The sequence below is a fragment of the Canis lupus genome, chromosome 6 (genome assembly GCF_011100685.1).
Source record: "Canis lupus familiaris isolate Mischka breed German Shepherd chromosome 6, alternate assembly UU_Cfam_GSD_1.0, whole genome shotgun sequence".
Taxonomy (NCBI): domain Eukaryota; kingdom Metazoa; phylum Chordata; class Mammalia; order Carnivora; family Canidae; genus Canis; species Canis lupus.
In genome coordinates, this window is record NC_049227.1 from 10308103 (window position 1) to 10335991 (window position 27889).

General features: G+C 40.5%; 1 protein-coding gene and 1 long non-coding RNA gene across 2 annotated transcripts in view; one reads left to right on the plus strand and one right to left on the minus strand.

The window, feature by feature from the left end:
- The window catches only part of ARPC1A (actin related protein 2/3 complex subunit 1A), a 32907-nt gene extending 13446 nt beyond the window's left edge, over positions 1 to 19461 (minus strand). Inside the window, exons 1-4 of the mRNA XM_038539441.1 lie at positions 19303 to 19461; positions 12620 to 12712; positions 6555 to 6659; positions 444 to 666 (exon numbers count right to left, since the gene is read on the minus strand). Of these exons, the coding sequence (XP_038395369.1) occupies positions 444 to 666; positions 6555 to 6659; positions 12620 to 12683 (392 nt within the window). The 5' untranslated portion in view covers positions 12684 to 12712; positions 19303 to 19461. The remainder of the gene's footprint in view (positions 1 to 443; positions 667 to 6554; positions 6660 to 12619; positions 12713 to 19302) is intronic.
- Positions 19462 to 19487: 26 nt separating this feature from the next.
- LOC119872157 overlaps positions 19488 to 27889 on the plus strand; it is a 60940-nt gene continuing 52538 nt past the window's right edge. Inside the window, exon 1 of the long non-coding RNA XR_005360580.1 lies at positions 19488 to 20862. This is a non-coding gene — a long non-coding RNA (uncharacterized LOC119872157). The remainder of the gene's footprint in view (positions 20863 to 27889) is intronic.

Below are 27889 nucleotides of genomic sequence, written 5' to 3' on the forward strand. Positions count from 1 at the left end.
ATCATAAAGGAGTACAGTGTTATCTGTAGGAATCTTCAGAAGATATTTTAAGTAGATAGTGAGGAAAAAAATTACTCAAGTCATGCATGGCAATCTCAAGTTTATGATTTCCCCATAAGAATAAGAAAACAATGTGGGCAGCACAGAATGAGAAGAGTAACAACATCTTACAGAACATGCCAGTTAGGAGATCAGAAAATGGGGCTACAGGTCTGTATTGACGAGAAAGATGGGAGATTTGACTGAATGTAGCATGGAAGAAGGAAAAATGCTCAGAGGAAATGGAGATCTTCAGAGGCAAAAAAAAAAAAAATCTCCAGATGAGGAAAAACTGAAGTTATAGTTAAGCCTTCAGCCAGTGCCTCAAGAAGTCACCAGAGAACACAGTGCTCCAAATGTAGAATTCCACAGAAAGAAATAAAAAATACTCAGATATTGCTCACCAGTCATTTTCAGACTCGAAGTAACAAACAGAAATGAGTCGTGCTCCGCTTCCCACAGCAAATTTGTTCTCTAGCGGGGACCACTTGACAAAAGTCGCTGCACGATTAATTCTCAGGATCACCAGGGTTGGCTTCCAGACACCATCTTTCTGACTCCAGACATAGGCATTGCGGTCTGCCCCACAAGTGACGATGCGGTCACTCTTGGGAGCCCAGTCAATACCTGCAAGTGAGACGCAGTGTCATGTGCTTTGCCTGGCCAATGACAAGAGACATGAAACAGCCAGGTGGGTACTGCCGGCAGGGCTAGCTGTGGGCATGGGATCTTACTCCCCAGTCCCATCCTTTCCCCCATCTATGGTCCTGATCATCATTTCACACAAGGCAAGGTTTGTCTGTGAAGTTCAAAAACAGGATCCTCCATGAAGTCAGGCAGAATAAAGCTGTTTTAGGATTGTGGAGATTACAAAACTAAACAGGGGCATTCTACTATCCACTCAAAGGTTTCTCAAGTTACCTGGTATAAAAACCAACCTTTTATTAGATTTGTGTGTGTGTGTGGGGGGGGGGGTGTTAAAAGTACCTTTATTCATTAACAGACCTCACTCCATGATATTAACTAAAAATCTGCTACATGACATCTAAATAAAACATCGGGATAAACTAATCTTCAGTAAACAGAGAGAAAAATGTAAATTGTGACTCATTATATATTCTTCTGAGGGTCACTGTCATTTAAACTAACCTAAGTACCTTTTCTGTATGATACAGGTTCTAGAAAGAGTCCTTGAGTATCTCTGCATCTAAACTAGGAAAAGATCTAAATATGTGTCTGAATATATGGTTTACTTTTCATATTTGACCAGATTTTTACTTATTTGGTGGCTGTGAGGGATCTCAAAGTCAATATCAGTTTGTTACATATCCAGAGTAAAATCTGCTATGTCTCAGTCATTTTATAGTTACATGATGAAGTATTTCCTATAAATATAATTCCACATTGAATATACAGAAATGTCACTAATATATATATATATATATATATATATACATTTTATTTATTTATTTTTTTAAGTAGGCTCATGTCCAACACAGGGCTTGAACTCACAACCCTGAGGTCAGGGTCTGAGTCAGATATTTAACTGACTGAGCCATCCATGTGTCCCAACTAATAAATTCTTATTAACCATTAAAATATTAATCATTAACATTCTTAAAATGTAAACGGAAAAAGGATGAATGAAAATCAAAGTTTCCATTGGTCATAACTCACAGTGACTTTAGTTGTATGAAGAGTTCATTTATTCTTTCACCTACAGGAATAGTCTGCTCAATTATTTGTACCACTGAGGGGAAAAAGATATGAGGGACTGTATTCTAAGTAATGTATATTTTGTAAATCCATTAATTATAGGATAGTCTTGCAGCCCTCTTTATTGGATTTTAAGTTTTACTTTTAACTACAAAAGCAATACCCACAAAGAAATATCACAAAGGGATGTGCAGGAGGTAAACAAAGCCCCACCCCCATTCTTATGTAAGTATACATTTCTCCCCCAAAATGATATTAATATTATGACAAACATTTTCTACTCCCTTTTATAAATTAGTACCAGTTACAGATTATTTCAGAACAGTGATCTATCATAATTCCCTAAAACATCTCATTGTTGAATGTTTTGTTAGTCTCCAATCATTTACTAAAATAGATAACATTGGAATAAACATTCAGGAACACACTTTTTCGTTCTGGTTAAAATGATCTCCTTATGATAAATTCCCCAAAGTGTGATGCAAAATATTGTTATTTTTATGAATGTGTTGTTTTCTTAACTTGATTACAAGTTTCTTGACAATTGGAAGCAAGCCTTTGAAACTACTATGGTGGGCCGACCCTAGGGAAATCCCTTCCCTGTGGGTATGGGCAGGACCTGTGACTTGCTTCTAACCAATGGAATGCTGGAAAGATGATTAGATGTACACAATTAGTGGACAAGATTACATGAATCTTACAGCTGCTAGGAAATGAATTCTACCACCAACAACCTGAAGGAGCTTGGAAGTGGATCCTTCCCTTGGTCAAGCCTCTGATGAGAACTCATCCCTGACTGACAGCTTGATTACAACTTGTGAGACCCTAAGCCAGGGTCCCAGATAAGCCATGCCCAGCTACTTGACCCACAAAAATTGTGAGATAATCAACCTGTTTTGGTTAGGCTGGTAATTTGTAGTATTTGTTACACCAAAGAAAACAAATGCATCCCCTAATATCCAAAATATCACCTTGTAATAAGAAAGTTCAGTGATTTTGTGATGATTTTGACAATCTAAAATTTTACCCCTTATTCCATATGATCACAATGCTGATTAAACACCTACATGTTTGATGAGAATTCCTGAGGTGTTTAAGCATGAGGCACCTAAAAAAAATCAATATTCATACTCTAAAAAAATAGAAAGGACCGTCTTCTGCTTTGTTTCATACTTATAGTCTACTGCTATAACTATCTTTCATTTGAATATGGAAGCTGTAAAAAGGGTCATAGCTGGGATGCCTGGGTGGATCAGCAGTTGAGCATCTGCCTTTGGCTCAGCGTGTGATCCTGGGGTCCAGGATCAAGTCCCACATCGGGCTCCCTGCATGGAGCCTGCTTCTCCCTCTGCCTATGTCTCTGCCTCTCTCTGTGTGTCTCTCATGAATAAATAAGTGAAATCTTAAAAACAAACAAAACAAAACAAAACCCAAACTATTGTATTTGTTATTATTGAAAAGAAGAGTTCTTATCTTTAAAGAAGAGTCCTTCTCTTTTGAAGACACAAATTGAAATATGAAATGATACAGTGTCTGGGATGTGCTTCCAAACTGTACAAGGAGGAGAAAAAAAAACTGTACAAGGTTGGCTGTGAGGTGGTAACTGCTGAATCTGGGTGATGGTGGGTATACTACATTATTCTGCCTTTTTAATATTATCTGTTTAAAATGTCCATAGTAAGATGTTTTTTGAAGAGTGATCACTTTTAACACACAAAAAAAAGAAACTCAAAGAAACAAACACCAGGGCTCTGATATCTTTGATGTTAACCATACTCTTTTTCTCTGTAGTACCGACTAGTCTTTTCTTCTAGAAATCTTCAGAAGATTTTTTTTCCCCTGTAGTTACTATCTTTCTGAGAAAATATGTTTGATCCTTGGTCTCTTGCCACAGTTATATTTAGATTTTTCCAACAACAGTTTTTTCAGATCTAAAAAAAATGTCATTTGAGCATTTGGATGAAAACAGGCCCAAGTTCAAAGAATTTCAAAAGAGAAGCCGAGGAGAAAAAAGAACATGACTAAGTATTTCATTTTTTTTGGCTATTTCTTTGGCCTTTACTTTAGCCCTTTCTCACTTTAAAGTACTTCCTTTTTTTTTTTTTTTTAAAGATTTTATTTATTTATTTATTCATGAGAGCGAGAGAGCGCAAGAGAGAGAGAGAGAGAGAGAGAGGCAGAGACACAGGCAGAGAGAGCAGCAGGCCCCATGCAGGGAGCCGGACGTGGGACTCGATCCCGGGTCTCCAGGGTCACACCCTGGGCTTAAGGCAGTGCTAAACCGCTGAGCCACCCGGGTTGCCCTTAAAAGTACTTCCTAATGGGGATCCCTGGGTGGCTCAGCGGTTTAACACCTGCCTTCGGCAGGGCGTGATCCTGGAGGCCCACGTCGGGCTCCCTGCATGGGGCCTGCTTCTCCTTCTCTGTGTGTCTCTCACGAATAAATAAATAAAATCTTAAAAAAACAAAACAAAAAAAACCCCCACAGTACTTCCTAACACTAAAATTCCAATTTAAAATATGAATGTTGGGCAGCCCTGGTGGCCCAGCGGTTTAGCACCGCCTGCAGCCTAGGGCATGATCCTGGAGACCCTGGATCAAGTCCCACATCGGGCTCCCTGCATGGTGCCTGCTTCTCCCTCTGCCTGTGTCTCTGCCTCTCTCTCTCTCTGTGTCTCAATGAATAAATACATTTTAAAAATATATGAATGTTCTTATTTTTAGGCCATAAGGCCACTGGCAAGCGAATGTAAAGAAAACAGGCCAAACCTAATAGAAATAAGGTCACGGGAAAGCAATAGTAACAAAAATAGAAATTATAAATTATGTCTTTAATGCTGGCTCAGTAATATAGTCAGTTAGCTCCTGATGCTCACTAACATCACATTCAAATCACTGGTTAAAACAAGAAGGGATGGTCATGAGTTTCTGCAGGAGAATAAAATGGAAAGGATGCAGGCCAAAACATGCTGTTTTTCCCCGGCTGGCGGAAGGATATCTTTAAGCTCATTAGTATGTTGGCGGTTTAGAGGTAAAATTCCAGGGTCACAACTAAAAAAAAAAAAAAAAAATCATTATCAGTTGCTTTGCCACCCACTTGAGAGCAAACGTCACTGCAAAGAGGGAAAATCCAAGACTGCAGTGAGAAATTTGTAATTGAAAAGTTATGAATAAGTTGTGACATGCTTGACCGAACTATTCAAAGCAAGAGGCTAAATCAACTCTGCCAGAAAATGGATAAAGAAAAAATAATAATGGTAAGGATCAAGGAACAAGAATTCTTTCTGAACAGAACAGTAAGTGGATATGTCCGTTTAAAAATAGCCCAGTATCACTTCACAAAAAAGCAATTCATTCTCTTAAAATTTAGTATCAGGATTTGGTTCACTGAATTCTGCAAACCATTACAGAAATTGTTTTTATCTCTTACTTTTCCAACCTCCCTTATTTAACACCTGCTTAATGAAACTCGGCACTGCTCTGGTCGCCATCTTTATCCTTCTAGTCATCGATAGTTTTTGTCAAAGATGAAAGCTAATGTACAACTTGGGAATCTGCCTTAGAGTTAATGCTTTAAGATCCTTTCCTCTATGAATCAACAAGAAAAAAAAAAAAAAAACCTCAATGGAAAAATGGTCAGGAGTAATGAACAGTAAAGTCCGAGAAAGAAACACAGTTGGCTAATAAACATCAAAAAATATGCTCAACTTTTCTATTAATCAGGAAAATGCAACTTCTAGAGACACAACCTTTCACTCATCAGACCATCTAATCATATAAAGTATGTGTGGGATGGGGAAAAATAAGCACTCCCATACAGGGGGGCCAGGATGCAGGCAATATGACCATGCCTAGTAAAGTTGAGGATGTGCACACCCCGGTGGTACAACAAATTTGCCATATGCAAACATTCACGCATGCACAAAGAGATCTGCGCAAGGATGCTCAATTTAGCACTTCACTATAATAAGGAAAAACTGCAAACAGCCTAACTGTCCTTCAGTGGAGAAAAGAGAGTAAATAAACAGTGGTTAAAAGGAATAAACTTGATCCACATAGAGCTCAGGAACAACATGAAACGCAAAAGCAAGCTGGAGATGCACATGATGCCATTTATGTAGCACTTTAACACACCAGCCAAAAGTACTAAAGATTACATATGAATATGTATATGTGTATGTAAAAGTATTAAAAATGAACTGTGACAATGTCATAGCAAATTACAGACTGCTTCAGGGGGACAGGAACAGGACTGGTGGTGGGAGGGACTGTACCATAATCTTGAATAATACTCCTATTTATATTATTAAAGCTCTGTTTCTTGGCAGTTGTTAATTCCAGGTGGTGGTAATGTGAGTGCTTGTTACATTACTCTTCGTCCTTTTCAATATTTTGGAATGTCTTCCTTGCCCCACAAACAACATACAGAAAGCTTCTGGAAGACACTGCATCCCCTCAGCACTTGAGAACACAATGTGGCTTACGTTTTCACACAGCTGATGCCCTAGAGGTCTAGTTTTCACTTTCTCATCTCATCACCTCATCTAAGCTCTTCACTCCTTAGAGTAGGATAAGTGTTTTCCATATACTAGTGGAGTGCAGGGGACCAGCTGGGCTAAAAGAAGCACTTAAAAACTGAGATCACTATGATGATATTTTCTCAAGTTTTCTAAATAAAACTCAGTAAATGCTGCACAACTTTAAATATTGTGGCAGACTTACTTTAACAGGCTCTTTACTGAATGGAAGAGTGCTTGATTTGCAAGTATCACACTAAGCTCACGGTTGTCTTTCTTTACCTGTGATGTGTCCGTTGTGCTCCTTGAGTTCATGAGCTTTTACCCACTGGCTCCCGTTCTTCTTATAGATGTGGACTTCATGATTATTGGGGCTAAGAGCAATCTCTGGAGAGAAAAAGTCAACAGTTAACACCTCAAGTTGAAACTGTTACCAAGAAAGAGCTATGTTATAGTTTTTTTTGTTTTTTTTTTTTTTAAGATTTTTCTTTATTTAAGTCATCTCTATACTCAATATGGGGCTCAAACTCACGACCCCAAGATCAAGAGTTGCATGCTCCACCAAATGAGCCAGCCAGGTATCCCAAAGGTCAGCATTTTAAAACTAGGTTCAAGGGAAGGACTAAGAAATGTTTTTAAAAAATGGTTCCCAGAAAAAAAAAAAAAAAAAATGGTTCCCAGGACATCTGGGTGGCTCAGTGGCTGAGCATCTGCCTTCAGCTCAGGATGTGATCCCGGGGTCCAGGGATCAAGTCCCGCATCAGGCTCCCCTGTGGGGAGTCTGCTTCTCCCTTTGCCTCTCTCTCTCTCTCTCTCTCTGTCTCTCATGAATAAATAAATAAAATCTTTAAAAAAAGTTCCTAATATTCACCCCGAAAAATTCTTTTTTTTCCTTCTTTTTTTAAAAAAATATTTTATTTATTTATTCATGAGAGTCAGAGAGAGAGAGAGAGAGAGAGAGGCACAGACACAGGCAGAGGGAGAAGCAGGCTCCATGCAGGGAACCCGAGGCGGGACTCGATTCCGGGTCTCCAGGATCACACCCTGGACTGAAGGCGGTGCTAAACCACTGAGCCACCCGGGCTGCCCGAAAAATTCCTTTTATGATTTTTACCTCTACTTGGAAACCATATTTTAAAATGTTTTGCAGAAAACTTGAATTTAAAAATTCATTTTATTGGGATGCCTGGATGGCTCAGTGGTTGAGTGTCTGCCTTCAGCTCAGGTCCTGATTCTGGGATCCAGGATCGAGTCCCACATCAGCCTCCTTGTGGGGAGCCTGCTTCTCCCTCTGTCTCTGCCTCTCTCTCTCACTCTGTGTCTCTCATGAATAAACAAATAAAATCTTAAAAATAAAAAAATAAAAAAATAAAAATTCATTTTATTAAAGATATATACAATTAAGATTCTAACTAGTAAGAATTAAACAATGTTATCATACTTTGCTGATATAATTTTTAGCCCACAGTAAATATATTTGACATTTTATTTTAGTTCACCTGTCCAACATTATTAGCAATAAATATTTACTTTCTATTACAATTTCTGAAACACTGACAATAGCTCCTATGTTTTCATTACTGCTACATGGACCCAGGTTGGAACCATTAATTTATCAAAAAACACCTTAATTCTGCTCATATAATACATCAAAGCTTTCCTTTACAATAAAGCCAGTATGAATTGCAAAATTAAAAAAAAATTTTTTTTAAGATTTAATTTATTTATTCATGAGAGACACAGAGAGAGGCGGAGACATAGGTAGAGAGAGAAGGAGGCTCCCTGCGGGTAGCCCAATGAGGAACTCCATCCTAGGACCCTCAGAATCATGACTGAACCAAAGGCAGAGACGCTCAACCACTGATCCACCCAGGTACCCCTAAAATTGTTTTTTAAGAGAAATCTCTTGGATCGATTTGAAATATTAAGAATATACATATATATGATAGATTTCATTTGAATTTATATTGATTTTTCCTCCTTTATAGTTCACTCATTAAAACAAACAAACAAACACAAAAGGGTGCCTGGATGGCTCAGATCATGATCCCAGGGTCCTAGGAGTGAGCCCTATATCACGCTCCTTGCTCATCGGGGAGTCTGCTTCTCTTTTCCCCTCTCTGCTTTTCTTTCTATCTCTATCAAATGAATAAAGTATTAAAACAAAACAAAAAGAAAAAGGTTTTTTTTTTAATATTTTATTTATTTATTCATGAGAGATCCAGAAAGAGAGGCAGAGACACAGGCAGAGGGGGAAGCAGGCTCCATACAAGGAGCCCAATGTGGGACTTGATCCTGGGACCCCAGGACTATGCCCTGGGCTGAAGGCAGGTGCTAACCTGTTGAGCCACCCAGGCATCCCCAAAACACTGATTTCTTAAAATTAAAATTAGGATCTATGATCCAGACTTTTTTAAAGGTTTTATTTATTTATTCATGATAGACAGAGAGAGAGAGAGGCAGACACACAGGCAGAGGAGAGGGAGAAGCAGCTCCATGCTGGGAGCCCGACATGGAACTCGATCCCAGGACTCCAGGATCGCGCCCTGGGCCAAAGGCAGGCGCCAAACCGCTGAGCCATCCAGGAATCCCGATTCACACTTTAGAGCAATCATTTACTAGCTCCCACCTTCTACTCTATTACCTTTCCTTTCCCTCCTTAGGAAAGTTAACATCTGTTTTACAATTGAAACTGTGGAACCAGATAAGTATCTAGCTCTAAAATCCTAAGTCTTTAAGTACTTTCTCAAAATCAGTTATACACATTTCTCTAAATTTCTAAGATGCTCACAGGGATTTCAAAAGTCAAATCCAAATCTAAACCTTGGGGATCCCTGGGTGGTGCAGCGGTGTGGCGCCTGCCTTTGGCCCAGGGCGCGATCCTGGAGACCCGGGATCGAGTCCCACGTCGGGCTCCCGGTGCATGGAGCCTGCTTCTCCCTCTGCCTGTGTCTCTGCCTCTCTCTCTCTCTCTCTCTCTCTGTGTGACTATCATAAATAAATAAAAAAATTAAAAAAAAAAGAAATAAATCTAAACCTCAAAAATGCTACAAATTTTAAATTATAACAAAATCTAACTTAAAATATTAAGTTTATCAAGTAGTTTGAGAACAATATGAACTTTGTACTAAAAATAATTGGAAATACTCCAAAAACCCATTTTTCCATGGGAACGTAGAGACAGAAGACATAGGAAACTCAGCTATGAAGCTCTGTGAGATGATCACAAAACAGAAGCTTTAGATTTACCATCTTGTTAAGTTTCAATCTACATGGTAGATTGAAAGCAATCTCTATCAAATTCTCAATTTGCTTTTTTGCAGAAATGAATAAGCTGACCCTTAAATTCATATGAAAATGCAAGGGGCCTAGAAGAGCCAGAAGAATCTTGAGAAACACAAAGTTGGAACTCATACTTTGCAATTACAAACTTACTACAAAGCTACAGTAACCAAGACAATGTGGTCCTGACATTTGGATAGACATAAGATCAATGGAACAGAATTGAGAGTTCAATAAACCTTCACATTTACACTCAATTTATTATTGACAAGGGTACCAAGACAGTTCAGTGAGGAGAAAGTAGCCTTTAACAAATGGTGTTGGGACAACTGGAGAGTCACATTCAAAAGGATGAATGGGCCCCCTACTTCACATCTTATATAAAACAGCCTGGCCGCTCCACAAAATGTTAAACATAGTTACCATATGACCCAGAAATTCAACTCCTAGGTATAAACTCAAGGGAAATGAAAACGTGTCCACATAAAAACTGGTATGTGATGTTCACAGCAGCATTATTCATAATAGCCAAAAAGTGGTAACAGCTCCATGTCCATCCAACTAATGAATAAACTGATGAAAATATGGTATGTCTAGGGGGTGCCTGGGTGGCTCGGTTAGGCATCTGGCTCTTGAATTCGGATCAGGTCATGATCTCAGGTTGGGGCTCTATCTCACAAGTTGGACTGCACTCAGCAGGGAGTCTGCTTGAAGATTCTCCTCCCCGCCCCCCGCCATTCCCCTAACTTGGATTTGTGCATACACTGTCTCTCTAAAATAGATAAATCTCAAAAAAAAAAAAAAAAAAAAAAGGTATGTCTGTACAGTATTATTCAACTATAAAAGGTAATAAAGTACTTGTACATGGAACAACATGGATAAACCTTGAAACATTATAGTCAGTGAAAGAAGCTAGATGCAAAAAGCCACATATTGTATGATTCCACTTGTACAAATGTCCAGAATATGCAAATCCATGCAGACCAGAGTGAGTAGTTGCTGAAGACCTGAAGTTTTTTTTTTTTTTTTTTTTTAAGATTTGATTTATTAATTCATGAGAGACATGGGGCGGGGTGGGGGGAGCAGAGACATAGGCAGAGGGAAAGGTAGGTTCCCCGCAGACAGCTGGATGAGGGACTCAATCCCAGAACCCCGGGTTGTGACCCAAGGCAAAGGTAGCCACACAACCACTGAGCCACCCAGGCACCCAAGACTGGATGTTTTTTTTGTTTTGTTTTGTTTTGTTTAAGATTTTATTTATCCATTCATGAGATACACAGAGAGAGGGAGAGAGAGGCAGAGACACAGGCAGAGGGAGAAGCAGGCTCCATGCAGGGAGCCTGATGTGGGACTCGATCTCAGGCCTCCAGGATCACGCCCTGTGACGAAGGCAGACGCTAAACTGCTGAGCCACCCAGGGATCCCCAAGACTGGAAGTTTTGAGCAAAACTTCTAATGGGTAATAACTGCTAATGTCAGTCTTTTTTTTTTTTTTTAAGACTTTATTTATTAATGAGAGATAGAGAGAGGCAGAGAGAGAAGCAGGCTCCATGCAGGGAGCCCAACGTGGGACTCGATCCTGGGTCTCCAGGATCACGCCCTGGGCCGAAGGCAGGCGCCAAACTGCTGAGCCACCCAGGCGTCCCAGTCTTTTTGGAGTGACAGAAAATACTCTGAAACTAGATAGTAGTATTATTTCATAACTGTGAATATACTAAAAACTGCTCACACATCTTTTAAAAGGGTGAATTTTATGTTATGCAAATTATATCTCAATAAAGCTTTATTTTAAAGAAGTGAATATAATTAATTTAAAAAAATAGGGATCCCTGGGTGGCGCAGCGGTTTGGCGCCTGCCTTTGGCCCAGGGCGCGATCCTGGAGACCCGGGATCGAATCCCACGTCGGGCTCCCGGTGCATGGAGCCTGCTTCTCCCTCTGCCTATGTCTCTGCCTCTCTCTCTCTCTCTCTCTGTGACTATCATAAATAAATAAAAATTAAAAAAAAAAATAAAAATAAAAATAACGGGATCCCTGGGTGGCGCAGCGGTTTAGCGCCTGCCTTTGGCCCAGGGTGTGATCCTGGAGACCCGGGATCGAATCCCACGTCGGGTTCCCGGTGCATGGAGCCTGCTTCTCCCTCTGCCTATGTCTCTGCCTCTCTCTCTCTCTCTCTGTGTGACTATCATAAATAAAAAAATAAATAAAAATAATTTTTTAAATAACTTATGGGCATACTACACTTCTGTTTTTAAGGGTTTTTTTTGGCCTCCTGCATACATACTATCACTTTGCTTGTTGTACTGTGCCTATTTCTGAGAGTCTTCTCTCTCTTTTAAAGATTTTATTTATTTATTTATTTATTTATTTATTTATTTATTTATTTATTTGAGAGAGACACACACACAGAGGGAGAGAGAGAGAAAGGCAGGCAGAGACACAGAAAGGCAGCGGGAGAAGCAGGCTCCATCCAGGAAGCCTGATGTGGGACTCAATCCCGGGACTCCAGGATCACACCCTGGGCCGAAGGCAGGCGCCCAACCGCTAAGCCACCCAGGCATCCCACTGTAGTTGGTTGGAGCAAGAAAACAAGAAACTCAAGCTTATTACAAATAATACAGTAAATATTAGCCAAGACTGCTCTTAGTACATCAGGAATAAGTATATACCTCTGTAATAGTTTATTCCTAGGTCCTAGTAGTCTGACTAAATGCTGGGATGACTGTGACATCATACAACCATTCCAGACACTAGGTTCTTAAGGCAATGAAAGATCCCTCTGACATAAACCATTTTCCAACTGGTACTGGGGAAAAAGATATGGACATGGAGCCAGAAGGCTTAGATCTAGCGATGGCTCTGACATCAACCACTACTTCCTTCTACTGGAAACTCTAGGCCTTGGTTTCTCTTATCTATAAACCAAACAACTGACCTAGTTTCCTTCCGAATTCATGTCTGTGCTCTTTTCACATGTGAAACAAATATGTGATCCCTAAAAAAGTGCCTACATCTAAAAATATCAAGGGCACCAAAATAAGGAAGTAAAGTTAATAGCATACTTACGGGTACGATCCCTGTTCCAGGCATGACAGGTGATTGGCTCTAGTAAAAACTGATGCAGGGACATTATTCTTAGTGTTTTCAAAGGATAAAAAGCTGTAATAAGCAACAGAAAAAAGCATTTAAAATGGGAGGCAAAACAATTTCGGTTGTCTGGAGACAAATAAACATTACTGTTCGATGAAAAAAATCAATCTCAATGTCAAAACTTAATCACTTAAATACCACAAGCACTGTAATTACCAATGTATACTTTATTCTGCCAAGGGCCATCAAGGGACTCAAAAACTATAAGTTAAAGATTGTTGGGATACAGGATATTCACAGTCTCAAATTATCATCTCACAGATTACTAATTTAAAAGAGAAAAATGAGGCTTCACAACAAAAAACTCTGGCAGTCACCATCTTAACCAAAGAATCACATTTATCATCAAAAAGAGTAGTGGGCTGGGGATCCCTGGGTGGCTCAGTGGTTTGGCGCCTGCCTTTGGCCCAGGGCGCGATCCTGGAGTCCAGGGATCGAGTCCCGCATCGGGCTCCTGGCATGGAGCCTACTTCTCCCTCTCCTCTGCCTGTGTCTCTGCCTCTCTCTCTCTCTATTATAAATAAATAAAAATAAATTAAAAAAAAAAAAAGAGCAGTAGGCAGCCCAGGTGGCTCAGCGGTTTAGCGCTGCCTTCAGCCTGGGGCCTGAGCCTGGAGAACCGGGATAGACTCCCATGTCCGGCTCCCTGCATGGAGCCTGCTTCTCCCTCTCCCTGTGTCTCTGCTTCTCTCTCTCTCTCTCTCTCTCTCTCTGTGGGTCTCTCATGAATGAATAAATAAAATCTTAAAAAAAAAAAAAAAAGCAGAATAATCAAATCTGATGGGCTTCCTGATGGGAGGAAACATGAAGTGCACATGATCATTTAGAAATAGTGACCACTAATTTATCAACCAGACCAGAATATGTTTAAGAAAGCAAAAAGAGACACTATTAGTTATGTTGTTATAACAGATCACAAGACTATCCTGGAGAAACCTAATAATATGGCAACCCATCTGTCAAATATTTCTGCCAAACATATTTGCTCTAAATCCAATAAAAATCTAGGGGATCCCTGGGTGGCTCAGTGGTTCAGTGCCTGCCTTTGGCCCAGGGCGTGATCCTGGAGTCCTGGGATCGAGTCCTGCTTCGGGCTTCCTGCGTGGAGCCTGCTTCTCCCTCTGCTGGTCTCTCTGCCCCTCTCTCTCTGTGTCTATCATGAATAAATAAAATCTTTAAAATAAATAAATAAAATAAATAAATAAATAAATAAATAAATAAATCTAATAAAAATCTAGACCTACTTCCTTGTTTTCTTTCTTTCTTTCTTTCTTTCTTTCTTTCTTTCTTTCTTTCTTTCTTTCTTCTTTCTTTCTTTCTTTCTCTTTCTACTTCTCTGTTTAAAGGAAATAAAGAAGAGAGAATTTTTTAAGATTTTATTTGTTTATGAGAGACACAGAGACAGAGGCAGAGAGAGAAGCAGGCTCCCTGTGGGTAGCCTGATGTGGGACTCATCCCCAGACAGGGATCTCAAGGGATTAGTTATGCAGCACAAATGTTATAGGTAATGAAAATATGTTTTCGTTTTCTCTTAAAAAAATTATTTATTTATTTTTAAAGATTTTATTTATTTATTCATGAGAGACAGAGAGAGAGGCAGAGACACAGGTAGAGGGAGAATCAAGCTCCATGCAGGAAGCCCAATGTGGGACTGGATTCCAGGATCACGCCCTGAGCCAAAGGCAGGCACTCAACCGCTGAGCCACCCAGGTGTCCTGTGATCTATATTTTTAAAATAGTCATAAAAAGGGATCCCTGGGTGGCTCAGGGGTTTGGCGCCTGCCTTCGGCCCAGGCCATGGTCCTGGAGTCCTGGGATTGAGTCCCACATCGGGCTCCCTGCATGGAGCCTGCTTCTCCCTCTGCCTGTGTCTCTCTGCCTCTCTCTCCATGTCTCTCACGAATAAAGAAAATCTTTTAAAAAAGTCATAAAAGACACATTTTGTACAATAAGGAAAATATCAATTTGTACTACATACTACATAACAATTGGAATTATTTTAAATGTCTTAACTACACCTGTTTGCTGTTACATAGGAGCATGTTCTAACTCTTAGGAGATAAAGATGATAAAGTGTTTAAGAGTGAAATGTTTAGGGGTGGTTTTCTGTAATTTATTTTCAGTAGTTCAGGACGACAAGTAGATATACAAACAGCAAACCTGGCAAAATGTTAACATAAATCTACACAGAGGATACATTTTACAGGTGTTTATTTACATTGCTCTTTAAACTTTTGAATGAAAATGAAAAGCAGGAATCTGTGACACATCATTAAATTAAAAATCAAATAAAATTCTCTATTTCGGGGTGCCTGGGTGGCTCAGATCTGCCTTTGGCTCAGGTCATGATCCCGGGGTCCTGGGATGGAGACCCACATTGGGCTCCTGACAGGGAGACTGCTTCTCCCTCTGCTCACGTCTCTGCCTCTCTCTCTCTGTGTCTCTCATGAATAAATAAATAAAATCTTTAAAAAATTTTTCTATTTCATAGACACCCAAACCAAAGCCACCAAAGAAGCAACCATTACCTGAAATGAGAATTTTTTTTTAAAGCAGCAAGATCCCCCATCCCTTTATTATTTCTAAAAGGCACTCATACAACACTGAAATTTCAATCCACTTCAGCACAAGTGTTTAACCCAGGGTGGAGACTGAATTGTACGATAGGAATTCTCATGTAAATAGGAAACAAATGGAAAGGACACCAGAAGGTTATGAAGTGATCAAAGTTCAGCAGATAAAGCAAAAATCAATCTCAGTGGAAAGCAGAAGAAATGTCTCTGTTAATTGTTGTAAAGGAATCCAAAGGTCAAAAAGAGATTAAGTGCACCCTTAAATAAAACATGGTATCTTGAACTGGCAGAGAAATGTCCATGTTTCATATTCTGTTCTAAAGTGGAGATATTTAGGTCACTGGTTTTTTACTTATATGTTCCAGAAAGCAAACTGCAACTCACAAGTAAAGAAAAAGCATCTAACTGGAAATTTTTAAAAAATGTTTTAAATAAATTCAAATGAGGCTGCTTAACATGTTTTTTTAAAACATAAACTTCCAGATGCTCACTGCATGATTCTCTTTTTATATCTGATATCAGATGCTTACCCATCACAACAGGTTTTACTCAGTTACTCAAAATAACATACTGTGTCATAAGTATCTCCTTAATTAAAAGCAATTTAGTTCAAATGCCATCTTTTATAGGCTCATTTGTTAATTAAAACAAGCCTACAAATAATAATTCAATGTGACTATCTACATGCAATAAAAACACATATTTCATGTATAGTTAAAAAGAACAGATGCAAAGACTTTCTCATTCTTCAATTTTTTAAAGGACTTTATTTTTAAATAATCTCTATACCCAAAGTGGGGCTTAAACTTACAACCCTGAGATCAAGAGTTACATGCTCCACTGACTAAGCCAGCCAGGCACCCCTCAACTCAGGGTTTTTTTTTTTTTTTTTTTTTTTAAGATTTTATTTATTTATTCATGAAAGACACACACAGAGAGGAGAGACATAGGCAGAGGGAGAAGCAGACTCCATGCCGGGAGCCCTATGTGGGACTCGATCTGGGACTTCCAGAATCACGCCCTGAGCCAGAAAGCAGACACACCTGCTGAGTCACCCAGGTGTCCCACAACTCAATTTTTCAAGCAAGGTAGCAAAGCTTTCAAAAGAAGTAAACATTTACATAACGACATAATTACTTCTAAAATTGCATTTCTAGGGACACCTGGGTGGCTCAGAGGTTGAGCATCTGCCTTTGACTCAGGGCGTGATCCTGGGGTCCCAGAATGAGTCCCTCATCTGGCTCCTGCAGGGGGCCTGCTTCGCCCTCTGCCTATGTCTCTGCCCGCCCCCCATGAATAAGTAAAATATTTAAAAAATATAAAAAAATAAATAAAATTGCACTTCTAAATTTGTTTTATCATTCAAGTCCCATATTTGAACATATACTTAGGCCTGTATCTCATTTATAATCATGTCGGTATTTTAAGTCTGTAGGGTAAGACAGCACTCATGTTTCTCAAATGTATAAGGCACCCAGCAAACAGTCTGTATTTATCAACTCAGTGAGTGCAGGAGGGTAATAGCTTGAATTCTGTACCAAGAAAAACAGACCTTCTGCCATAGGATGATAATTCTATTTTTTTTTTTAAAGATTTTATTTTTTTATTCATGAGAGACAGAGAGAGAGAGAGGCAGAGACACAGGCAGAAGGAGAAGGAGGCTCCATGCGGGGAGCTGGATGTGGGACTCAATTTTTGGGTCCCCAGGATCACGCCCTGGACTGAAGGTAGCGCTAAACTGCTGAGCCACCCGGGCTGCCAGATAATTCTAATTCTAAACTGTGATTAATATTTAAGTGAAACCTGAAAAGCTCTGTCTTAATTGGAATAGATAGGAGAAAAAGGGACAGAAAAGGTGGTGACATGAAACTTTATAAGCTTCTATTGATAACCTTTTATTGTATAGCAATGAGAGAAAAAAATGATTTATAGTATGATTACAGGCACTCTCTCTACAACTCAACTATTTATCACTTTGAGTATAGCCATTCTGATGTTTGGTTGCTATGGACTCTGGAGTGAAGGCAACCTGGGTTTCAATTAAAGCTTAGTCACATGCTAGCTATGACATCCTGGGCCGATCACTTAACATTTAAATCTCATTTTTAAAAGAGATGTAAATGGACAAGTTACTGACATTCTAAGGCTGTAGGTACGTTACGTGAGATAACATGTGAAAACATGTAGTACGAAGCCTAGCCCAAAAGAGATGCTAAGTTAGTTCCCTTTCTTCCTTTGACCCAAGGCTTTTGAGCCATCTCTAAAAGTACACACCAGTTATTATCCTCTGAACTTGGAAATGTCTACATATATTTTGAAATATTGGCCCTGAAGCCTGAAAGTATTTGTACAGTGAAGACTTCAGTTCCCTGTTTAGAGTCAGTTTCCAACACTGTGATTCATCCAGTTTCTAATTGCTCTCATTACCCAACCCAGCAATACCAGGTACTCTACTCCAACAAGGTCACCACACCCTCCACGATGTCCAGAGACTTGGTTTCCATGTCAGGCACCAGCACCACCAGCAAATCATTTTAAACTTCCTTATGCAGAATTTGTTTCAGCATATGATTAGTTAACTAGATCAAAATATGCCACTCTTCCTCCAAGCAAGTGTTTTTTCCAAGATAATCCCCTCCTTTAACTATGATAGGTAGAAGAATTAACCTTGCAAGGCTTCTGAATACTCTGTGGTAGGAACCAGCCAGTTACACCCACTCCCTAACAGGGCAAAAACATCCTCCAGACTGATACTCTCCTTTTTTCCTTAGGTACCTGAAAAAACCCAGGACCTACCTGGTACCAAAAGGTGAGATAAAATTGATTTAAAAAAGAAAAGGGCAGAACGAGGCTAACGTAGGTAATTTAGGCAATGAGTCGAAGCAGGTAAAAGTAGGTTAGCATCTTCCTTCAAGCTCCAGAGCTGCAGTATGAGAACAGATGGCTTTCTCATCAAAGATTCTAAGCTACAATTTATTAAGTGCCTACCATGTTCCCAGCAGCGTAGTTAAGCGCAGGGATAGGGCCAGAAGCATAAATACATCTGACACTTCCCTGGTCCTCAAGTCTGGGGCGGAGGTGGGGAGTAAGAAAGGAAGGAAAGAGAGATAAGCACAGAATGCCCAGAACAGATGGAATAGCTAATATTGATCGAGCACCTACTCTGGGCCAGGTACTATTCTAGGCAATTAATGCAAATAAATGCACTTGATCCTAAAAAAAAAAAAAAAAAAAAAAAAAGGCCCTAAGAACCTTCCTACTGCAGACAAGGAAACAGAGACTCAGAGAAGCATCTTCCCAGGGTCTCCTCAACGAAGTAGCGGTGCCGGGACTGGAATTTGGGCCGTTTTCCTACCGGAGAGGCTGGAACGTGGAAGGGGCTACATAAAAGGCTCCACGGAGCGAGTAGGGGCGGGTTTGTGCAATACTCAAGAGAGGGCAGCTCTCATCTCTGTCTCTCATGAATAAATAAAATCTTTAAAAGAAGAAGAAGAAAAAAAAGAAGGCAATTCTCGAGAGGGGTAAGCTTAAGGAACTCGAGGAGGCCCTCCCACCCCAAGAGCTGAAAGACTGAGGGCTGCCCTGGGACATTCCAGGGTCGCCCACCGTGCGCAGGACCCAACCTAGCTGCTAAAGGAAGGAAGGAACTGTCCGTCGTGACGCTCGACCAGGGGGAGGTCATCTCATTTACGACAATTTTACAGATTGCGATAAAAGCCCATCATAGAAAAGTGAACAGGGCTATGGAAGCGCAGGTGGAGGAGCCGCTAATCCTGGCTCAGAGCTGGAAAACCTCGAGGGAAGCGGTTTGTGTGTGCGGGAACCCCACGGGCTCGGAGGGCCCCACAAAGAACCGGGACCCCCGCCACCTCCGGAGGCCAGGCCCGGAGACCCGGCCCGCCCCTCACAGCCCCTGGGCCCCGCGGCCTAAGCCCCCGCCTCACCGCCCCCGCGGGTTCAAGTCCGGGGCGAGGCCGGGCCAATGGAGGCCTGACAGGGCCAGGAGCTCGCCCTGTTGGCCCTTACCTGGGATCGGGGCAGTCCGGACCGGCTCGGAGCGGAGAATTCGCGGACTCTGGTCAGTCGACGCGAACAGGCTCCGGCGGGCGCGGGCGGAGGACCGAGGCCCAGAGGGAGCGGCTGACAGATCCCGGAAATGGCCACGGCGCCTGCGCAGCGCGGCGGCGCGGCGATCTGCGCACGCGCCCCGCTTGGGCGCGCGACCCGGGGGCCGGCGCGGGTGCGGCCGGGGAGGGTCTTGCGTCCGCGCGGGTTCGAAGGTGGTGGCGGAGCCGCCTGGATGGCTTCTTTCTTTCCTCGGGAAGTTTTCTCAGATTCGTGGAACCACGTGTGGAGCGTCGGCGTTTTCACAAGTGCTTTTGTCAGGAAAGGAATTAGTGAGAACTGAGGCCTTTTCGAGCCACAGGGACTCGACGAATGACGAGTTTTTCTCCCTTCAGAGAGAAGGGTCCCTCTTCAGAGCCAGTCTCTCGGTGTGGGAAGCCTCTGAGGCCCTCCCCGAGGAACCTTCTCGACCTTTCTGGGGTTGGAATCACTTGTTCCCTGCTCCCAAGATGGCGCCACGGGATGGAGGAGGGAATTCATCATTGCCCCAACCCCCAACCCTTCCAAACACGTGGAGACAGTGATTGCTGCACGGATGCAGCTTCTGCAGAATGCCTTGAACCTCACTTCCAAGCTAGACTTGGCGTCCTTGAACCCGTGGAAATCCTGGAGCAGCACTCCTGTTGTTGGGGCCACTGCAGGTCACCAACAGAGTGCCTCTCGTGGCTTACGAGTTTGATCCCAGTGCTTGCCCAGAGGGTGATGTTCGCAGAAGTGAAGTTGTCCCATTCTTTTTTTTAATATATATAATATTCATTCATTCATTTGAGACACAGAGAGAGACACAGGCAGAGGGAGAAGCAGGCTCCATGCAGGGAGCCTGACCTGGGACTCGATCCCAGGATTCCAGGATCACGCCCTGGGTGGAAGGCACGCGCTAAACCGCTGAGCCACCCAGGGATCCCCAAGTTGTCCCATTCTTGATTTCAGAACCACACTCTGTTCACTAGGGCCAGGTAATCCAGCTGTCCAAGGAGCACTAATGCATTGGAAGTAATTGGTTTTATTTTGCCCCATGGCTACAAAGTCTTTGGTCCTAGAGAGATGGAGGACAAATGAGAGAGCAGAAAGATCGTTTTACATTAATTTACCTCCCTCCTGTTTTAAATTATTTTACCTCCCTCCCAGTGACATTTTGGCAGAGGAAGGACAGCACACATGGATGCAAGGATGCCTCGTGTGTCTGCAAGTTACATGAACCAATCCAGAAGTATGTAGAGTTGGTATCCAGAGCTAAAATACCAACTTTTATTTAGATCCCACCTCCTTACAAAAGACGGTTCTCTTTGAAGGAGTTTATAATCTGGATAGAAGAGGATAACATACAAATCAGTAAACCTTGATGAAGGTGTTGATACAAGGACGGTGCCAGGGCTGGCCTCCTGATACCTGCAGGGTCCAGAGCATTTCCTATGATCCAGTCATGCTCTGGTTATAAGAGACATTGGAGTTCCAAAGAGGGTGAGTTATTTTTAGTGGTTGTTTTTTTACATGCATGATGACACTGATCTGATACCCCAAATGAGGATTCTCTTTTAGAGAATTAGTATCAGGGAAGGCGGTATTTAGAAGTGGGAAATGGGAGGAAGTAAAAGGTTGGATACTATCATGGAATGATTTTGTTTGCTTTATGGAGTCAGTTGGAGTAAGAACAGGATTGAATTGGAATTTGGTCAAACTTCAGAAAGTCATCAAGTATTTAATGAGTACTCACCGAGTGCCAAGTATTGTGTTAAGAATTTCCATAAATGTACAAAGGAATTGGGTAAGATCTTTCTGTCCTCAAAGAGCTCAGAAGTTAGGACAAGGCCAGTTCACACATAATTTTAAATACAAGGAAATACACAATGCTTCAAAGGTGGAAGGTCCTATTTAATATTTGTTGAATGACACTATGAATGAATGAAATAAACCATCTGGGATTTCAAAGAACAGAGAGGTTACCACCAGTTGGGGGGGGGGGGCTCATATAGATACGTCAGGAAAGTACCCAATCATAGGTCAGAAAGATTATGTTTGCCTAAGGATTTCCATCTTCTCTGGAGGGTCTTGATTTAGTATCTGGAATGTGGTTTGGAGAGTAAGAAGATTGGTTCTCCCTTGAGCCCAAGCTGAACAACAGTGAACACTACTGTCAATGAACACTTACATGCCTCCATTTTGTTGTTTTTTCTTTTTAAAAAAATTTAAAGTAATCTCTATACCCAATGTGGGGCTCAAACTCACAAACCCCAAGATCAAGAGTCACATGCTCTACCAACTGAGCCAGCCAGATTACCCTCTCCCTCCATCTTATATCTTCTATGGGTTGATGCCTACCACCTATCCACCAGAGAGATTGTTAGAAATGTTTATTGAATCAATGCCTATAAAAGCTATAAGCAAACCAAAGGGCAAAAGCATAAGTACATACTCTATGTTAATGCTTAATAATGCTTATGCTTTAAATAATTGTCCTAATTGCCCTCTCCTTTAGATATTGTCCTAAATGGTTCCAAGGAGGGAAAGTTTCCTCTGGAAAGAATCTTGTAAAATTCAATACAGAGGACTGAAAAATGTGTGCAGATTTTCTCTAGGCTGTTTACTCAGTTCGTTTCCATAGCACAGGGATGGGACCACTTAGTTTGTGGGGTGTTTAGGGGCATAAGGTAGTCTCAGATGGTATATAAATACCGTACTATCATTGATGTCTTTCTTATAAGTTCAATATGATTGAACTTATGAATACCAGGTATTTTTTTCCCCCTAATTTGGTAAGTAAAATCTGTAGTTCACTGGACTGTAAATCTGGAGGCCATGGCCACTTCTTATACATTTTGCTTCTTGGGGTCATGAGTTTGAGCTCCATGTTGGGAGTAGAGGTTATTAAATATATTTTTTAAAGATTTTATTTATTTATTTTGAGAGAGAGAGATCGACAAAGCAAGCACAAGCTGCAGGAAGGGGCAGAGGGAGAGGAAGAAGCAGACTCCCTGCAGAGCAGGGAGCATGACTGGGGCTTACTCCCAGGACTCTGGGAGCATGACCTGAGCTGAAGGCAGACTCTTAACCAACTGAGCCAAGCCACCCAGCCACTCCAGAGATTACTTAAATAAATAAAACTTAAAAAAAAAACAAGAATGTAGCAATTTAAGGGCTACTTGGCTGGCTCAGTTGGTAGAGCATGCGACTCTTAATCTGGGGTGGAAGTTTGAGCTCCACATTGGCGAGTGGAGATTACATAAAATAAAAATCTTTAGAAGCTGTAAGCAACTTGCTCAAAGACATAGTACCAAAAGTAATAACAAAGTCAAAGAAAATACTTTAAAAAATTAAAAACAGGAAGTAATTTAAAATCTTGGCTTATGAAGGATTTTGTTTTGCAGTTTACTTTTCTTGTAATTTTTTTTTTTTTTAGTTTTTGTATTTGAGTAATTCAGCCTTTGTAAAATGAGTTCAGAAGTATTCTTTCTCTTAAATTTTCTGCAAGAGTTTGTGTAGAACTGGCATTTTTTAATTTTTATTTTTTAATTTTTTAAAATTTTTATTTATTTATGATAGTCACAGAGAGAGAGAGAGAGAGGCAGAGACATAGGCAGAGGGAGAAGCAGGCTCCATGCACCGGGAGCCCGATGTAGGATTCGATCCCGGGTCTCCAGGATCGCGCCCTGGGCCAAAGGCAGGTGCCAAACCGCTGCGCCACCCAGGGATCCCTGGCATTTTTTAATTTTTAAACATGGGAGTTTTAAGTTACATTTTTGTTATGGATTTCTACCTTAATGGCATACTTTTTAACTTAATTACTAATTTTTTTTTGCTTGCTTATCTTGATTACTAGGAAAGGTGTGTTAGTGTGTTGGGACACTTGTGTGTCCCAAGGAAAGGTGTGTTAGTGTGTTGGGACACTTGTGTGTCCCAAGTGATCATGGAGTTGTCTATTTCTACTCTCTTATTTTTTCTTTGTATATTTTGAGGCTATATTGTAGATGCTACTATGTTATAGAATTGTTATATTTTATGAGTTGGATGTACCATTATAAACTATTCCTTTTTTAAAAAAAGATTTTATTTATTTATTAATGAGAGACACAGACTGAGAAAGAGACGCAGAGATGGGCAGAGGGAGAAGTAGGCTCCATGCGGGGACCCCGATGCGGGACTTGATCCCGGGACTCCAGGATCATGCCCTGGGCCAAAGGCAGGTGCTAAACCACTGAGCCACCCAGGGATCCCCCTGAAATATTCCTTTAAAAAATATTTCTTTATTTGAGAGTGCAAGCATGTATGCACATGAGTGGGAGGAGGGGTAGAGGGATGGGGAGAGAAGCTGATTTCACGCTGAGTGGGGAGCCTGACTGCAGGCTCAATCTCACCACCCTGAGATTATGACCAGATCCTAAGTGAAGAGTCAGATGCTTAACTGACTGACCCACCATGGCATTCTCTCTACTTTTTTTTTTTTTTTTAAATAAGCTATACACCCATTGTGGGGCTTGAATCACAACCCTCAGATCAAGAGTCCCGTGGGCTACCAATTGAGCCATCCAGGTGCTCCGGAATATTCCTTTCTTATAGTGCTTTTGCTTTTAATATTTACTTCTCTGATATTAATATAGCTATACCAGCTTTTTGGGAGTTAGGGTTTGCCTACTAGTATATCTTTCTTTTTCTTTTTACTTCCAATTTTTCTATTACTTTATGCTTTTAGATGTGTTGCTCATAAACAACATGCAGTTGCAATTTATGATTATAATATATTCATCTTTTAACTGAAATATCCATCTGTTTACACTTACAGGAATTACTAATATATTTGAATTTGATTTTATCATCTTAGTATATGCTTTATTTTTGTCCTGACTATTCTCTTTTTTTCCCTCTCTCCTTTCTTGACTTCTTTTGGATTGATTGTATTTTTTTAAATTCCATTTTCAAGAACTAATTTAGAGGTGTGCTGGAGTGGGCCACAGTGGGTTCAGGAGAACAGCTTGTGCCTCTCTTTTCCTAAATTCATGTTCAGCAACCTCTTGTTGGTAGCTTGAAATCAGCCACCATGGGAGCATTTATACCATAGAGAGTAACAAAGGCTGCAGTTCAGGGTTTTTGTCCTACAGAGCAAACTAATGATTAGTACTTTCTCTTCCTGGATATTGCAAAGGTCTTAGACTACCTTAATTCCATTATTCTTCTTCTCCATAATTATATGCTATTCTTGGCATACATTTTAATTCTATAGTAAATATCATGCATTTGCCATTTTCTGAAGTTCCTATGGGACTGTTTCTATTGCCAACTTCTTATTTTGACTCATTTTGTATTCTTGTCCTCTTATATGGTTGGTTATCTATGTTGTATCTAATATTTTTTTGTATCTAATATTTTAATTTTAAAATTATGTAAGAATAATTTGACACCTAAAATGATTTTATTTTTGCCCCAATAAGATTTTAATTTTAAATTTGTCAAGTGCCTGAGGATGTCAGCAATCTGGGATCACTCTAATCTACTTTTAGGATTTGATATTTTTCTGGGTTTTCCAGATGACTCAAAGCTGTGCTCCCATCCTTAAGAAGAATGTTCATCTTCTAATTCATCCTCCCTCCTACTGTCCCATCCCAAAACACAGATGTGATGGGTAATTTTATTTGTCAACTTGACTGAGCCACGGGATGTCCAGATATTTGCTCAAATATTATTCTGGGTTTTTCTGTGATGGTGTTTTTGGGTGAGGTTGGCCTTTCAGATTGGTAGACTGAATAAAGCAACTTGCCTCTGTAATGTGAGTGAGCATGATCCAATAGCGGCATCTATTTACTACTCAATAGAACAAAAGGCTGACCTCCCCCAAGTAAGAGATAATTCCTCCCACTTGACAGCCTTTGAACTGGAACATTGGCTCTTTCTGGTTGTACAGCTGCTCTGGCCTTCAGACTTGAATAGGAATGTCAACTCTGGGGACGCCTGGGTGGCTCAGTGGTTGAACATCTGCCTTTGGCTCAGCGTGTGATCCCGGAGCCTTGGGATTGAGTCCCACGTCAGGCTTCCTGCATAGAGCCTGCTTCTCTTTCTGACTATGTCTCTGCATCTGTGTGTGTGTGTGTGTGTCTCTTATTTATTCATTTATTCATTTATTTATTTATTCATTAGAGACGCACACACAGAGTCCAAAAATCTAGGCTCACTCTCTGATGTTCTCTTTTCTCTTGGATTTTGACCTGGTATTTACTATCATATTGCTCTCTCTTATCTTTGAGTAGATACTTTGTATATTTTTTCCACTTTTCTAGTTATCAGGAGTAGGAGAGTTGTCCATCACCCTAATTCTCCATTACCAGAATCATTTGGTAAGTAATTATTTTTAAAAATTGCTCTATTTGTCTACTTCATTTTGCTAAATTGTGTTGCATTAATTATATATCTTTAACACATTATCACATTGTTTATTTGCTTTGCGGTATGTTTGTTGCAGGTTAAGGGAATATTTAATTCTCATCTAATATAATGTATATCATTGCATACTGCTGGCAAATGTAATCACTGTGGAGTTTGTTAAGTGTTAAATAATTAGGTATGATACATGTAAACGTGTAAAATGTGTATATTATGCGGAAATTTTGGAGAGTTTTGTTTTATAGGTTTAAAAGGGTTTTTTTGGTTTATTTTGGTTTGAGTACTTTTGACACCACCCCCGTTCCCAATTTAAGAGGGTTTAAGTGATAATTTAGAGAAACTGGTTAGAATTTTTGGGCAGGCAGTGCATGCATTCTTATTTCTCATTTAAAATAATCTAATAGGCTTCTTGAACCTTAGACTTATTTTCAGAAATGGATTAACCTAGGATGACTATAGTTCTAATTGTAGTATGTAGCATATCTTTGCTTTTGTCTGCTTATATTTCAGATATATTTGTGGGCTGCTTCTTTTGTCACAGATCCAAATGAAACTGTTAGAGAAAAGTTAACTAATTCTACATCTGGAGGGAAGCTGACCAACACAAAGATTGTCTCTCCAGGAACAAATTTAAAGTTGTAGAAAATTGCAAGTCTGGTGAATATTTTTGAAGAGCATGGAATGAAATGGCTGGTTTACTTATGAGCATAACTCTTCTTGTTTGGTTGCTGCCTCTGGGCCTGAACTTCAAATGCTGATTAACTCAAGTTTTGCCTCCCTCTGCACACACTCCCAAAGTGATCAGACACGGGCTCTCAGCTCCAATGACTGTGCATAGCTTGCTGACCCTCAGATGTGTGTCTCACTTTGTTCCTGACCTTTGGTAGTTCTGACACTAAGTTCCTCCATCTAGTATCCATCAGTTCCCCCCTTACCCTCTCCCTCCCTCCCTCCCTCCCTCCCTTTTTAAAGATTTATTTATTTGAGAGAGAGAGAGAGAGAGAGAGAGAGAGACAAGTGGGGGAGGGGTGGAAGGAGAGGGGGAGAGAGAGAATCTCCAGCAGATTCTCCAATGAGCACAGAGCCTCTTCTGAGACCCTGAGATCATGACCTGAGCCAAGAGTTGGACACTTAACCTACTGAGCCATCCAGGTGCCCCTATTTGTTGAACCATTTGTAAGTCACAGACATCGTGACTCTTCAGCCCTAAATACTTTAGTATTTATCTTGAAGAACAAGGACATTCTTTTACATAACCATAATATAACAATCATATTGAGGACATTTAACATTAATTCAGTATTATTATTTACTATCAAAATAATTAGCATAAGTTAATTATAAAAATTATGTAATACATAAGTTTGTTGTAAGTTCATATTCAAATTTCACCAATAATATTCTTTTTTTAAAAAGATTTTACTTATTTATTCATGAGAGAGGCAGAGACATAGGCAGAGGGAGAAGCAGGCTCCATGCAGGAAGCCCGATATGGGACTCGATCCCAGAACCCTGGGTTCACACCCTGAGCCAAAGGCAGATGCTCAACTGCTGAGCCACCCAAGCGTCCCTCACCAATAATATTCTTTCCAGAAATTTCTTTTTTTCTTTAACGATTTTTTTTTAATTTTTTAAAGTAATCTCTACATCCAACATGGGGCTCGAACCCACAGTCCTGAGATCAAGTCACACACTCCACTCACTGAGTCAGCCAGGCACCCCTCAATTTCTTTTTTTCTTTTTTTTTTTTTACTTTTTTTTTCAATTTCTTTTTCTTGATCCTAGAGCCAATCTAAGATCATTTGCCGCATTTAACTATCATGTTTCTGTAGTCTAATATGAAATAGCTCCTTACCCCCCCCCTTTTATTTTTGCATTTCACAACATTGACAGTCTTAAAGAGTCCGCACCAATTATTTTATAGAATATTCTTTGGTGGGGGTGGACACCACCCTAATCAAATGATCAAACTCAACATCACAAAGTGGCACACATTGACTTCATGTGTCTTCTGGTGTGATGCAGTGGACACAACTTTGCTTATGTTGTATTCTCTGCCCCAAATAAACATAATCTGAATTGAATTATGACAAACCTCTCTTGCCCTCCGAATAAAGTC